The sequence below is a fragment of the Aethalodelphis obliquidens genome, unplaced genomic scaffold (assembly GCF_003676395.1).
Source record: "Aethalodelphis obliquidens isolate GAN/ISIS:26980383/991018 unplaced genomic scaffold, ASM367639v1 scaffold14, whole genome shotgun sequence".
Classification (NCBI taxonomy): Eukaryota; Metazoa; Chordata; class Mammalia; order Artiodactyla; family Delphinidae; genus Aethalodelphis; species Aethalodelphis obliquidens.
Window position 1 is genome coordinate 34,786,957 of NW_020837958.1, and position 15,600 is coordinate 34,802,556.

At 55.1% G+C, this 15,600-nt stretch overlaps 1 protein-coding gene across 6 annotated transcripts in view; it reads right to left on the reverse strand.

The window, feature by feature from the left end:
• AMPD3 (adenosine monophosphate deaminase 3) overlaps nt 1-15,600 on the reverse strand; it is a 41,463-nt gene that overhangs the window by 13,245 nt on the left and 12,618 nt on the right. For 5 of the 6 annotated variants that reach the window (XM_027115404.1, XM_027115403.1, XM_027115402.1 and 2 more), the window contains 5 exons: nt 12,794-12,998; nt 9,403-9,565; nt 6,769-6,988; nt 4,808-4,937; nt 485-679 (listed from right to left, as the gene is read on the reverse strand). In XM_027115404.1, coding sequence (XP_026971205.1) covers nt 485-679; nt 4,808-4,937; nt 6,769-6,988; nt 9,403-9,565; nt 12,794-12,998 — 913 coding nt within the window. The other variant, XM_027115407.1, reaches the window with a different exon arrangement.

A 15,600-nucleotide genomic window follows, 5' to 3' on the forward strand; every position in this document is an offset into this window, starting at 1 on the left:
AAAAGATACAAAGAGACCAGAAAACCCAACTGCCACTTCTGAAGAGCCTGGAGCAAAAACAGGGTGTTGGAAGCAAAAGCAGGGTACTGAGCATGCCCCCCTGCACTCAACACCACCAGAGGGGTGGGCAAACCACCTAAGCCACCGCTCCCGCCCGACCCCGGGACACATCCCTACCCTTACCCCATATAAGGTACAAGCTCACTCCCCACTCAGGGAGCAAGCACGCAAGGGAACCTGTTTGTTCTCGCTCCCCCCTGCTGCAGCAGGATCCCCAATAAAGCCTTGCCTAAATTTCTTGTCTAGCCTCTAGTCAATTTCTATTGATCAGAAAGGCCAAGAACCCTGTTCCATATCATCCACGGCTAGAAGAGAAAGAGATGCCTACATGGCCAGCCTCTCTCCAAGCCCAATCCTGGCTCCTTTCCAGGGGGCTGAGTCCCCTGCCAGGACTGCACGAGGCCCTTTGGCCGAGCTCACTCACCGCATGGACATCCAGCGAGTCCACAGTGAGGTCGTACGGGTCCATGTGCAGGCTGTCGAACACCTGCCGCAGGGTGATCTTCCGGCCCCACTTCTCGGCAACTGTCCGGTCGGGCTCCGTCTGGTACGTATGCTTGATGAAGCGCAGCAGGTGCTTCTGGTTCATGCAGGCAGCTGCGTGGATGTGCGTGTCCACCTGCAACACAGTGGCCCGCAGCACATGAGCTGGGCCACCTCCCCCCAGCAACAGGAGCCAGGACATCCAGGCTTCGGTGTGGAGCGCAGAGCCTCAGCACCTGCACTGACGCCAGATCCCCCGCCCCATTTCTCCTGTAGACTTTGGAACTGGTCTTCCTCCGTCTAGCCTTGCTGCCCAGTCCCCCTCCTTACAGCACCAAGAGATCTTTTTTAAATGTAGGTCAGATCCAGCCACTATCCCTGTTAACAAATCATCAGTGCCCCCAAGTGTTCAAGATAAAGCCCAAGCTCCTTAGCCTGAGATTCAAGGCTTACTTCAAGCCTTAAGTCTCACCTTGCCACTGCCCTGCTCTCTGCTCCAGCCAGGACACCCCCACTTACAGGTGCCCGAGGTGCCATGCTATTCCACACCGCGTGTCCTCAGCCTGGCATGCCTTCCCTCCTCCCCACCGATCCATCCACCAAGAAATTTCCCACGACTTCCTCCACGTGGCAGCCTGTCCTGATCCCGCAAGCACAGCGGATCATTTTTTCCCTTGCCCAACCTGGGACTCTAGCACAGACACTCCCGTCACTGTTTATGTCCTCCAATCTGATCTAATAATTTTCTGTCTACTTCATCACTAGACTGGGAGCTCAGTCCTCAAGGACAGGGACCATGTCTGATGCATCTAAGCCTCCAGCGCCTACCCCAGAGCCTGGTATGATGTTGAATCAATGGATGGATGAATGGACCAATGAACAGGTGTAGGAGGTTCCAATAGTTTCGATGATATCCACAACCTCTAGAAACCTGAGGACCCACCTAATGCCCCACAAAATCCCACACTTGCCATTGACCTCTCTGGAGCCCTCAGAGCATTCCCCTCAGCCACTAGCCCTAAAGAAACGGAGGCCTGGCTAAGCTGAGAGATGGCCTGAAGTCACAGTGAACATCCTGACCCCCTTCCATGAGCCCAAGGGGCCTGAGGGAGGTTCCCCCAGGAGGGTGGCAGCAGCCTCACTGACCAGGGTGCTGCCAGCTGCCAGCCCACACTCTGCAGTCCCTGCTGCAGCTGACTGGGCACTCTGCCAGGGCTGGGGTGAGGAGGCGGCTGACCTCAGGCCAAAGAATGCTGTTCACAGCTGGCCAGGCACCTCCAAGTCATGCCAAACCAGACATCCGATCCATTGAACCTCTGTGAGCTTTTTAATCAGCCAGCCCATATTACTGACCAACATCACTCACTCATCAGAGCCCTTCCTGCCCTTAATCCTGCCACTCCTACCAGAAAAACAGACCACTAGGCATCAGAGAAAGGAAGGACCAAAAGTTAAAACGTCATCCAAAGCGCAGTACACAGGCTCAGGCACAACACGGATGGGCTGGGCTCATGTGGGACACACAAGCGGAGGTCAGCCGGAGTAATCTCATCTGGACACAGCTGGGCTCAACTACCTCAGCATGACTTAGCACATTCTGGGCTTTCTTGCTGTCCTCTAGCATAGCAATGACACACTGCAGGGGGTGCAGCCTGTCCTCATTCCCAGGAGTCACTAGAGGAGGGAGGAAAACAACTGGATAATCCAGGAAGCATCTGATCCAAACTTCAAACTTACCAAGGTGATTATTTTAGGAACAAGTAAAAGAGCCTGTCCTTGGAGGTCAGCATTTTCAACTCACCAGAAGACCCAAGAGCATTCCTTGCTTTCATCTAAGACCTGGGTCTAAACGAACAGTAGAGTTTCTAAGCAGGGCTGGCCAATACCCGGCCCCTAAGCCAACGCTGACTATTTCCACCCCTGTGGCAAACATCGGTGATCAATTACAGCACTCTTCACTAAGCTTCGGGAGTAGCCTCAGGTAGGCACTCCCCGTTGGTCAAGTCTGGCACAGAAGACGAAACCTATCTGCTATCCCTGATATGACATTTAAACCGAAGTGGGTAAGGCCTAATCTTACCCAACTCCCAAGCAGCGAACACACTCAGCCCCTCATTCTCAGCTCTGAGCAGAAAACAGTCATCTCAGGGACACAGTCCTGCTGGTTTGGCCTCACGGTGCCATAACCCATGACCTGATGTGACGTTGCAGGTAATTTCACAAGTACCGCCCACACTGACCCACAGCCAGGCACAGCTCCTGCCTCAGAGCAGGACCCTGGCCTGCCCCCGTGACACTGACAGCCACTTGGAAGTATGGAGGCCACCTCCCAGCCCGGCCTGAACTTCAGAAAGTCAGCTCTCCTCCCCTAGCACAGGCTTCCAGGGTAAGATGAAGCAGCCAGCACTCAGGAGGCAGGGAGGGGCAAGGCACAGCCTGACCTGGACGTGCGTTTACGGATAGCTGTGGTGTCAGAGAACAGCCCACTGTGTCAGAGCACGGGGCTCAAGGCCACCTCTGTCCAGAGAGCACATGAACGCCCAGACTGACAGGGAACGCGAGGATGGGCTCTGGTATGTAACCACAGCCCCTTCGCCCCCTGCCCCCTAGGACTCTCGCCCTCATGGTGGCCAGAGAGCGCAAACACCCACTGGGGCCCCGCCTTAGAAGCAGACAGTGTCGGAGCCAGTGCAGTCAGGCGCAGGCAGCAGGAAGCAGTTGGGCCCAGAGCGCGCACGTGGGCAGAGGGCAGGGCTGCGCAGGGCTGGGCAAGGAGTTTTCTTGGACACCCATCTGGGCGTTGTAGGGTTCCTTTGGGCAGGGCAGAGAGGAGCTGGCCTAATGACTGAGGCACCCAGCTGTCTGAGCACCTGAGGATCACACAGAAGAAACAGATGGTGCCTGAAGGTGAATATGCCACGGAGGTGGTGTCTACCACACATCCTTTCACCTCTGCCTGGAAATGCCCGAGACTCTTCCATGAGCCTCAGAACCCAGGAGCAGAAGCCTAACTTGCACTCTGGAGGCTCCTGATCCCATCCAAGTGGGATGCAGCTTAGCAGAGGTGATCTCGGGGCCCCGCTGGAGAAGGCCGTCCACGTAGTACTGCTGAGTGCTCCCAGGCAGGGTTGTCAGGGAGGCCTGAGCTGGGCTCCCCAGAGGAGACACAACCTCCTCTGGCCTACCCTCCCTTGTCAAAGCTGACCCCAGGGAGAGGGTGGCACTGGTACAGAGGCCCCTGTGGCCATGACAACCCTGCTGTGACTCAGTTCAGATGTGGCCACCCCTCCTCCGGGCATAGCCTTACCCCACCCTTCTCCCGGAGTTTCTGTCCCAGAGCAGTGCCACACCCCCGCCCACCTCCCTGCTGCCTCTGACAAACCTGTGGGCCCTTGCGTGATCCAGAACCTCACCCACACCTGCAGGCTCACTCCCCACAGCCCGCCACGAGCCTCTGCCCCCAGCCCTGAGCTCCAGCCACACTGCACCCCTTGCAGCTGTGCCGGCACCCTCACGCTCCCTCCTGTCTCAGGCCACTCTCCCCCTGCTGCTGCTTGTAGCCACAGCTCCCTCTACCTGCTGGGCCATCACTTCCACCCCCTGCCCTGCCCTCTGCCTGGCAAACTCCTACTCAAAGTCACCTCAGTCCTGGCCTCTCCCTGAAAGACACCCCGGTCACACACCTATCACACTAACAGTAACAGGCTGGGAGCTGCTTGTGGACAAGAAGTCCTCTCATTAGGCATCAAAGGCCCCACGCTTGGCACTGATCCCACGCTCGCTGTATATTAGTCACACGGAATAAAATGGCAAAGCGGAAGTCCCTGATCATCTAACCTGCACGTCGGCCCCTGCAGGCTCTCCACTCTAGGGGAAGGCCAGAGAGGGGGGCACGTCGGATGCTCTTCCTTAAATACGCCCCATGCAGAAGGAAGCAGGGCCACAAACTCCCAAGTCCAAAGAGGCCTGAATAGCTTTTCTCGATCCATGATAAATTCAATACATTCTCTACTGTAAAAGTAGGCTGGTCTCCACTCTTATAACCACTTAATAGGCCATGCCCTATTTCTCAAGGAGGAGGGCACGTTCCAACAGATACACAACATGGACAAAGGTTTCCACCATGTCATACCAAGTACCACCTGAGGCGTGGCCTGCCGCACGGAAGGCAACTGGCCAGTCTTCCCTCTGTACATAGGAAGGCTACGCAGGGGGCCGAGCCCGGACGGGCTAGGGCACCGGCTCTGAACACCGGCTCACGCACCTTTCTCACGTTATAGAAGTCTCGGTGAGGGTTGCTCTTCAACTCTTTGAACTCGGCCATTTCATTTAGCATCTCGTGAAGGCTGAACTTGGATTCCAGAAAGTTCAGTCGCCGGTGACAATACGTTTTCCTGCAGATTGAGAAGGGGGAGAAACCACAGTTGAGAAGAAGGCACAGCAAGCTCTCTAGTCTGGAGACCTCCAGTGTCTGCGGCGACCGACCCCTGGGCGGAAGGTCAGGACGGAGCAGGGAGGGGTACGGAGGGGCCCGCTTTCTGCAGACCCAGCTGAAGTGTGGAACCACAGCCATGTGAGTCGATGGGGGCAGTAGAGAGCTGACTGCAACCTCACACGGGTTCCTTAACTTCTAGCTTACGGGCTTAGGCAATTCATCCCAAGCTGTTCTCTCATGAACAGGTATGGAGCCAGCAATGCCCAAGACTGAAACGAGGGTTAAACTGGCTTATGTGTGTGAAGGGCCCAACTCAGCAGAGTGGACACTCAAGGAAGATCTCCCTCCTTCAGCCCTTCCGTCTTTCCTTCCTCCCATCTATCCTCAGCCACCTTTCACTCCTTGAAAAGAGTGAAAAAGATTGATAATACAGTCAAACCTTAAGGCGTGACCTGCCCACCTTGGCAGCAGAGAACCACCCTGTGGCCAAATGACATCCCCCAAACCCTGAGACCTGAAGACTTCTCAACGCTGAGGCTTCAGGATGAGGGGAGGATGTTCTGCATCATGGGCAGACTAGAAACGTAGGGGTGTTGTTACCATCTCTGCAAGGACTGATGTCCCCACCGGCTGGCAAAGGCCACTGCAGGTGGGAGCACTCCCTATTCTCAGCTAACTGCCTGTGCCCACAGCCACGCGGAACCTTCAATCACGAGCCAGGCCACCCTGCTTCCCTGTGGCCCCCAAACACACACTCTGGCGCCCCGTCACTGAGACGTGCGTGAAGAGCAGCCGCCGGCCCCGCACCAGCACCATCACCTGTCAGCTGCATGAGCCCCAGAGCCAAGCACGGGAGAGTCTGGGTCGGACGGGATTCCCAAGGCCGTATCACCCAGTCCCTTCCCCAGCGGGACCCGCCCTGACGACAGCCACTGCTCACACGCGTGGGGAGCAGTCCCATCCCCCAGGCTTCCCCTCAAAGCTCCTGCTCTTCCTGGCTGAGGCAAGCTCCCGGGAGCTACCCTTTCCCCTCCCGGCTCTTACGTCTGCCCTCAGATCACCGAGGACCAAGACCCACTCTGTCCATCCCTTCGGGGCCCACCCTCCCACCTCAGACACGGCATCACCCCATTTCCAGCGAACCCCAAAAGGCAGGGCAAGAGATAAGTCCCTCAGCCGCGACCAGCTTCCTCCCCCTCCCCCGGACCCCCAGTGCTGGCTTGGTATTCACAGCACAGCCGCTGTCAGAGGGGCTCGGGGCCCGGGCGGGCTGAGCCTCCTCTGCTGATTCGCTTAAGTGCTCACCAAGAAGCGAGGGCCCAGGAAGACAGCTCCCCGCCAGGTTAGCTCGAGCCAAGCCTACAGGCGACACGGGGGTCGTGGCTAAGTTCCCAGGCTCCCTGCACTCTCCCCTCCAGAAACACAGAAAAGCCAACAGAGGAAGCAACAGTCTTCATCACTCCCCCACCTGCAGTAACGCCCTAGGCTGGTAACTCTCTGCAAGGCTGCCGTCCTGCCTGGGGGGAGGAGTGACCGCCATTTTAAGGTGCACAGGTGGCCAGCGGCAAGCAGATGCCCCACACCTGCGCGTGCAGAAGGGACAGGTAGTAGCGACTTTAATATGCCAGGCTGTGAAGGAAGACTGTGGCAGAAACCCACAAAGCACTGGGGAAAGGGGAAACCTTTCTGGGGGTGGTTTAGCTGAGGAGAAGCCCACAGCAAGAGGCCTCTCCCGGTCCCTTCCTACAGGATAGCACCCCTGCAAAGAGAGGCAGACTCGGGGGGCTTACGTGGGGCCATGGGTGATGAGAGCCAGGATGTGGCTCATGTCCACCGTGTAGGTCTCCAGGTCCGGGTAGGGCAGGCTGTGGGGCTCCTGGCATTCCAGCATCTTTGTGTTATCGTACACGTAGAGGATGCCCCCCTGCATGCGGACCAGGAAGCCCAGGTTTCGGGGAGCATCATCCAGGCAGTAAGGGTCTTCCTGGGGCAGTGGGGGAGGGTGGAAGTCTGCAAAACAGGATTGAGTGATGGCCAAGTGCCCTTCACCTCAGGAGCTCACGGGGGCTCAAAAGTCACATTCCGGGCTTCCCTGGTGGCGCAGTGGTTGAGAGTCCGCCTGCCGATGCAGGGGACACGGGTTCGTGACCCGGTCCGGGAAGATCCCACATGCCGCGGAGCGGCTGGGCCCGTGAGCCATGGCCGCTGAACCTGCGCGTCCAGAGCCTGTGCTCCGCAATGGGAGAGGCCACAGCAGTGAGAGGCCCGTGTAATGCAAAAAAAAAAAAAGTCACGTTCCCACCGAGGCCTGCCCTGGTTGTCTGATCTAAAACCTAACCACTCCCACTGCCCCCGACATCTCATATCCCCTTCCCTGCTTTATTTTGTCTCCTCAGCACTTGCCACTATGTAAAGTAATTTCTCTTCTTTATCTTGGGCAGTATATGTTCATTTTGTTCACTGCTGTGTCCCCATTCCCTAGCACGGGCCCTGGCACGCGGCTGGCCCTTCACTGCTTTAACTGAAACGAGCTTCAGCCTCCTGGGAACTTCAGGGACACGAGGCTTATGAAAAAGGGCAGCTGTGTCTTCCCCTAATAACAGACAGAAGCTGGCACTGCCCGGTGGGAATAACCGTCCCTGCCCTTCTACATCTTCCTGAGCCCAGGGAGGCTAAGGGGCTAGAAGCCATCCCCTCCACAAATAAGCACAGAATAGGGAACGCGTCCCCCCCAGAGACAGAGCTGTCTGTCCCTACGGCTGCAGGCTGTTAGCCCACAGGAGCCAGAAAAGGCCTCTTGGCTATTTCCCAGCTACGACTTGGAGCAAACGACGTTACCTCCTGAACCTGTCTGCTCACCTGAGGATGACACCCTGCCTTAATGGGCTGTTGTGAGGGCTGCGCTAGCAGGTAGAGGAAAATGCTTTGTAAACAGTAATACATCGTAAGGCATTATTCTCATTGCTCTCATAGTGGGTTTTCCTGGCTCTCGATAAGCTCTGTTCTGGCCAAGGAACAGGTTATGCCGAGTGGCAGTAGAACTGGGGGCTTCAGCTCTGCACATCAGCCAACCCCGCACAGGGTCCAGCTGCCTGGCTGCCACCCCAGGCAGGAGGAAACCCTGGAATCTTCATCAATGGAAGGAATGAAGGCGGAGTAGCTGCCTGGGCAACCCCCATCAGTGCTTGGAACAGACTGCCCTAGAGCAGATGTGAGGCATCACGGGGGCGGGGAACTGATGCCCCCCACACACACTTCAGGCACGGCCACAGGCCAGCTCAGGAGTCCCTGATGTGTGCCAGTGCCTGTGAGACACACGCAGTCCAAAGGCCTGGGGGGACCACTGCCTCCACGTCACCACACTCACACCCGGGCCCCCGGGGACTCTGTTCTGTATAAAGTACACCTTCAACAGTCAGTCCTGCCTGCCCTTGCCAACACTGGAGCAGGTGGGATCAACTTCCCTCAGACAGACAGGGAAACGGGTTTGGGAGGGCTGAGACTTACCCAGGGCCCCAGGTAGTCACAGATGCCCAAAGTCGAGGTCTCAGAGCTTCAAGGAAAGCAAGAGACAGGAGACATCTTGGCACCAACTCCCCCCCGAGGGGGCAGCCAGGGTCCTGGGTGCTGGCACAAGACCACCAGGCCCTCATCCGATCCCCCACCACCAACTTTCAAGATCGAGGTTTCCTGTTGTCTTCATTCATATTAGTTAACTTGCAGCCTCTACTGCTCCTGGGTCTTTCACAGGCCAAACAGACTCCACCAGAAACCATCCTGCCTTCTCTGATCCTCCTTCCCCAAACTCCACAGCATCAACGTAACTCCTATTCACCAATCACTCCCCAGATGCCAGAACTGCACTAACCACTTCACGTGCATTCTCTCGTTTCATCCTCACAACTGGCCCAAGGGATAGATATTAGTATTCCCATTTTACAGACTGAGAAACTGAGGTTTGGAGAAATACCTTCCTTGCCCAAGACAGTGGTGGAGCTTAGATCGGAATGCAGGTGTGTTGGATTCCAGAGCCAACTTCCCTGCCCTGGGAACACACCCTCTCTACTTACCCACACGCCACCCACCTCACCACCAATTTGGCATTTACTGTCTGATTGTGTTTAAATATCCAGCATGAGGCTGCCTGTCTCCCTGGAGGACCCCCAAGATCAGGGACTGTTTTCACCCCCTCCCCTGCTTTGTCTCTCTCAACTTGTACAGCTCAACCCAGGGCAAGGCACACAGTGCACGTGGAATCAATCCTTGGGGAAACCAGCAAAAAAAAATCAGTGTAGGAGAAGCCAACACCAGGGCTCTGCCCTTAAAACACCATCTGGGGGAGATACATCCAACCAGTAAAACCTCCTGACCAACCCGCGAGCCATGCCCTGCTTGAAAGCCCACCTGCAGCCACAGCGCCGTACCTGGGAGGCCCTCTTCCAGAGGTGCAGCGTCTGCCCGCCAGTGACCCAGGTACTGGGCCGTGGTGCGTGGGAAGCGGTGGTAGGCGAGCCGGGCGTACTTCTCCCGGATCACCAGGGCCTTGGCCAGGCTCTTGGCGGCCTGTTCATAGTCCTCCACGGTGATCTGCAGAAAAGGGTTCACACAGCAGGCCTGAGACCACTGACCTAGCAAGACCTGCCGCAAGGTTAGCCCTTGACGAGCAGCAGGCAACTTGGGTTTGGGGAGCATTCCCACCACTGTGGGCCCAGTGGTTCCCTGTGCTTGAACGGTTTGTACAAATACCATGGTTAATGCCGGACACCCAAGTTCCTTCTGGGAGTCTGGACCCGAGGGATGTGCTCTGCAGATGTGTGGCCACAGCCCCAGTGAAAACCGTGGCTGCTGAGTCTCTAAGGAGCCTCCGTGGTAGATGACACTTCACACGTGCTGTCACAATTCAATGCTGAATGGATTAAGTGCGTTCTGGTGACTCCACTGGGTGGGGCTGCTGGGAAGCTTGCTGCTGGCCTCTTCCAGACTCTGCCCCACGTACCTCTTCCCTTTGCTGACTTTGCTCTGCAGCCTTTCCCGGTAATAAATCCTAGTCCTAAGCACAGCTCTGCGCTGAGTCCTAGGAGTCCTCCTGGCAAATCACTGAACCCAGCAGGGGTCTTGGGGGGTCCCCTAACACAGGAGGAGATTTGGGGCTGTTGGAGAGAGTCAGGTACCCCAGCCTGCACACTGCAGGCCAGCCTCAGTGCGGCTGATTAAACCACAAGCCAGCTGCTGCTGCCCCCGGCCCAAGAAGAAGCACAGCCTGGACCGTATCCCCGATCAGGGTTAGCATCATCATTTTCAGTTGAGAAAATACATGGTTTCTTCGGAGGTAAAGATAAAAGCTTCTGTGTGCTCAGTCTGCTGCTTTGCCAACCCCAGGCTTCTGATTCATCTGGTAATCACCCCCGTTCACCCCGTCAACAAGCACTTGTGTGTTATGGGACAGACCCTTTTCGTAGATTTCATTTTGGTCCTCACTGCAACCCATTTTACAACTGGGGCAACAGAGACCCAGAGAGGATAAGTCACAGGAAGTCACGAAGTCAAACTTCAGACCCTGATCTGACCGAGTCCCAAAGCCCAAGTATGCTCTGCTTTCCCAGAGCTGCCTCACGCTCAGAGATAAATGAGATAAATTCCCACCTTCCAGAGGGCTCGTTAATCTTTGTCTCTTGGGAAGGACAGGTGTGGAAGAAATCTGAACGTGCTGGGGGAGACAGTCATTCGTAAGAGAGGATATGAGATGCAGCAGAGGGAGGTACAAGAGGGACCACAGAGCCGGAAGGCTGGGGCCTGGACCGTGACCTCTCTGCTTTAGTAAAAAAAATCATTTTTAGCTTTGAAATGTTGTAAACATACAGACAAGCACTGAAGATAATATGACAGACACCCATGTATCTACCTTCCAGAGCTAACAATTTTAATATTTTTTATTGTTGTTTCAGATGTCTTATATGTTTACATAAATAAATCATCTCAGATAACAGCTAAAACTCTGCCCTCCTCCACCCACTCCATCCTCAGAGGAAGGAAGTTGGTATACATCTTTCCCATGCACGTTTTTACACTTTTTTTTTTCCTTGCTTCTTGTTAAGGAAGGAGCTTCTCCTTTCCTGACTCCAGGTGTCCCCATGAGGGGGTGTTAATTCCATTTTACACTTTCTGATGGCTTAGGAGAGCAACAGGAATAGGTGAGCGGACAACACCGTAGACACAAATATGTCCCTGCCAACAATAAAGCCAAATACTGTCTGCAGGACTGAGGGACTCAGCAGGGCAAGGGGCTCAGGCCACGGCTGGAGGTATCAGAGACGTGCTCAGAGTCCCAGCAGACCAGCCAACCTGTAAGCACTGCAGGCCTCATGCCTGGCGGCTGACCCACTGGGGGCCAAGGCGACCTGCAAGGTCAGCCTGCCTCTCATAGACTGGTGGCTCTCTGGGGACCACTCACCAGTTCAGGGGCTCAATGCCCTACAATGTGCCAAGCAGGAGACTGACTGAAAGGAGCTAGTTAATGCACCAGGCCAACGTCCTCCCCCCCTTCAGCTGGCTGTCAGCCCACCTCTAGTCTCCCCTTCCACTGTTCTGCCCACATGCCAGAGGCTGGGTGGACACCACGGACTCCTGGTCAGGATACTGTATCTCCAGGCAAGGCCTGTGTTGTTTCCAATCCAACCAAAATTCCCATGCACAGAAAGGAATTTAAATAAAGTATGGTTCGTCCACACAGTGGAATACTATGCACTTGTAAAAAAGAAATAACAAGGAAGTTCTTGATGTATTGATATGGCATTATCTCCAAGATGTACTGTTACATGAAAAACCCAGCCTCAGTATAATGTATAGTAACCACCATTTGTGTAAAAATAAATAAATCAGCTACATGGGCACAGTAAACTGTAGGTACACAGGCCATCTATGTGAGAACACACCAGAAACCAAAACCAAGGATTGCCTCTGAGGAGGGGAATCGGGTGGCTAGAGGACTGATATAAGTTTTGTACCTTTTAAATTTTAAGCCATGTGCAAGGATTTTCTATTGCTCAAAAAATAAATTTTTTTAAGCTAGAAGAAAACGTATAGAAGAGTAATAAGTCACTTTGCTTTCTCAGATACACTATATATTCTAAAACTACTGTTAAAAAAGAAGAGAGACAGAATAACAAGGCCAACTGAGGGTAGTAGGTTGAGGGCCAGGGAGATGGAACCAAACCTGGCACTAAGTGATACTTCTCTTCAAGAAACAAGCAATAAAAAGGCATCATCCAACCAGGTGAAAGGAGCACATTTTCAGTGACTGAGCTAACCGACTTGGTGCAAACCAAGCTTGTTTACTTTCTTGTCGAGACCTGCTCGTCCTGCCTGGCTGGTCTAGCCTGTATTTAAGGACATGAGTCCAAGCACAGAGGAGGAGCTGATTCAGCAATAACTGATTTCGCACAAACCAATCAACACCAGGACTTAATCCATTCAACATCTGGGAACACTAAAGAGCCCAAGCTGGAACCGTCCCCAATGGGCTACAGGGACAGAGGGCAGTGTTTCTGGGCCCACAGCACATATGGAACCTACGGGCCACACGGTGTACCAACCTGCAGCCCTAGGCCCTCCTCACAGGGAGAGCAGCGCCCTAGACACACACCCGCTACGTCGCCTAGAACCCTCCTTCTCTCCAGGCTCCTGTGCCTCCTGCCTGCCACCTCCCAGACACCCACAGACCAGGCCAGGCTTCAGGGCTGGACGTGACCCCACGGGACCCCAGCTTTGGCACAAGGCATATACAACACTCACAGAGCCCCCGCAGAGACGCCTTACCCCAGCACAGTAGTCTCCGCTGATGGTGACCCGCTGGTACTCAGGCATGGCATAGGGCGCAGGTGCGGGCTGGGGAGGGGCTCCGGGGAGCACAGGAGCTGCTGCAGACACGGCTGGGCAGGCTGTCGGGGGGCCCTTCCAATCTTGCTGCGTCGGCATTTGCAGAGACAGGGACTGGGACCGAATCATCTTAAAACTTTTCTTTCTAAAAGCCGAGGACAAGGAAAAGTGAAAGAAAGCAGCGAACTGGGGCGAGTGATGAAGAGTCTCTGTGGTGGACATGGCAGGAGAATTTGGCTCTGATTAATCAGCGGTGCTGGTCCTACCGTGAAGAAGTTTCTAATCGTTCGTGGCGTCCTCTCACACTCGTCTCTCTGCATGCAATATCCCAGACACCCCTCCCTGCGGCCACTAAGAACTGCTGTGGCCTGCGCTTGCAGGGCGCGTGGAACATGCAAGTAGGCAAATGTCTCAGGAGACAGAGGGCAGACCACCCTGCAGGGGTCTAACACCAAGGGCAAGTGAGGTGAGCACGATGTCGAATCAACCACCATGCTGTCTTCAGATAAGCCAGACTCTGGGTCCCAGCATATGAACAGTCTCAATCACAGTGCACTTCACAAAGTTAATAGTCTGGGGCATTGGAGCCAGAAGAGATCATGACAGTCAAGCAGTCCCACCTCCTGTTTTCATAAAGGAAGAGTCAGGGGACCAGAGATGGGAAATGGCTTATACGAAGTCACGGCAAGGTGCAGCTAGCCCTTAGCTTCCCACCTCCCTGGTACCCTGTCACCCCAGCTGCTCCCTCCTCTAGCCTGGCACGTGCCCTCCTGGCCGCTGCTGGGGCAGGCACAGGTCTGTAGCTTTGTTATGGGAAAGGGACCGATCAGCATCAATTTCAGGTCTCTCTGGACCTGTCACCTTGGCACCAAAAGACGATTTCACAAACTCTTGGGGAAGTAAGAACAAGGTTGGTTTAAAACGCCACAAGCTCATGCTTATTTGCAATGCTGATTTGTGAACCCTCACCTTCCTCATTAACTAATCAGTAATGTTTCAAATGACACCACCCCAAGTCCTAGGATCTCCAGGCATAGAGTTAAGCAGCAGGGAGGTGAGGCCATCAGCACTCCCCTCTCCCACGTCTCTCCCCAGCACTGCCACCCAGTGATGTCCAATGCCAGCAACCAGCTGACTACTTGCCCTCCTGTGTCACAGGGCCCAGCAGCCTCCTGGGTACTATCCCAGCACAACCAGGGCCTACAGCCACCAGCGAAGGACTCAGTGACAACCGTGACCCACCAGAGCCCCTAGAACCCCTCCTTTTCTCCAGGCCCCCGCGACACCTACAGGGTGTAGAGAAATCAGCTGACCTCCAAACTGACCTTATGACTCACCCGGAGGCAGCTGTCTTCCTCCTGGCTCTTGGCCGGGTCTCTTCTCACAGACCCACGGCTGATTTTTCAGGAACCACCAATCTTTCCCTGCCCTGTCTATACACCCACTGCTTGCCATGGCTCTCTGGTCCTTATCTGCCCACATGCGTTATCCCCTCTTTGGGGACAAGACTGTTTAGACCTGGAAAGTGGAGGCGGGTGGCCCTTTTTCAGAAGTCTGTCTTTGCCCTGACCCCAACCCTACATAACAGATGCACTGAGTTGTTCAGGAAACCCAGGCTGGACTCCAGAAACCTCCAGCCTAGGCTTTCCCCAGCCCACCATCCATCCATCACACGGAGCTGAGTCAAGCATCCCATTCCAAGGAAGATACCAACTCATGTCTGTCAATCATTCCTCAGAGGCAGACTCACCTTGAGCAATGAGGTTCCCACTTTGGCATCGTTTGGATGTTCGCACCTAGAGGAAGAGCCGTTACTTTGGGCTCCCTTCTCCTGTTCTGACAGGGTCAGCCAGACCCTGGGAGACTCTGGCTTCTGTGTCACCCACACGTCTGCCAGGTCACTGTTTTTATCCCTATGCCAACTACACCCCTGCAGGCCTCAGCCAGTGCCGCCTGATGACCAGTCCTGCTAAGGAAAAGCAAGGTGACATCTAAGGTGAGAAACAGGTAAGTTTAAAAAAAAAAAAAACCACAATCAGAAAGCTGTCTGAGCCAAAGCCCACCAGACTTGTGCAAGGAACGTCCATATTCCTCTGCCCCAGGGAGGAAGCCAGGACCCATCCATTACGGCTCCAACCTTGGTTTCAGGTGAGCCCCAGACTGTCACACGTGAACATGGGCTGGGAGCTCGGACTCCACAGGGATAAGGGACAGGTTTAACAACAGATGGGGCAGCTCCTTAGGGCCCACACGCCACGGGCCAGGGCTTGGAATAACCAGAGCTAACCACTAAAGCTCGTCTCTAAGAAAACCGGAAAAGCTAAATGGAGCCCAAGGAGAGGGCCCACTTGCTGGCTCGCAGCTCTGTAGGTGAAACGTCGGCGTGGGCTCGGCTGGGCTCTATGTCCGGGGTATTGAAAGGCCAAACCCAGGCTGGCCACACTGGGCTCTTAGCTGGAGACCCTGGGAAAGAATCCACTTCCAAGCTCATGCAGGTGGTTGGCAGAATTCATCTCCATGTGGGCCTAGACTGAGGCCCAGGCTCCTCGCTGGCTATTGGGCAGGGGTCGCCCTCTGATGCTTGTATGTAGCGCCCTCCATCCTCAAAGCCCGGCACAGCGCCTGGCTCTGGCGGGAAGGCTCCACATGAGCACTTAGGTTCCAGAATGTCAGGGAGCAGCCAGAGACAAAGAGGAAGCTGCAGAGAGGGTTCCTCCTCCGAACGATTCACATCTGAGTATTTGCAT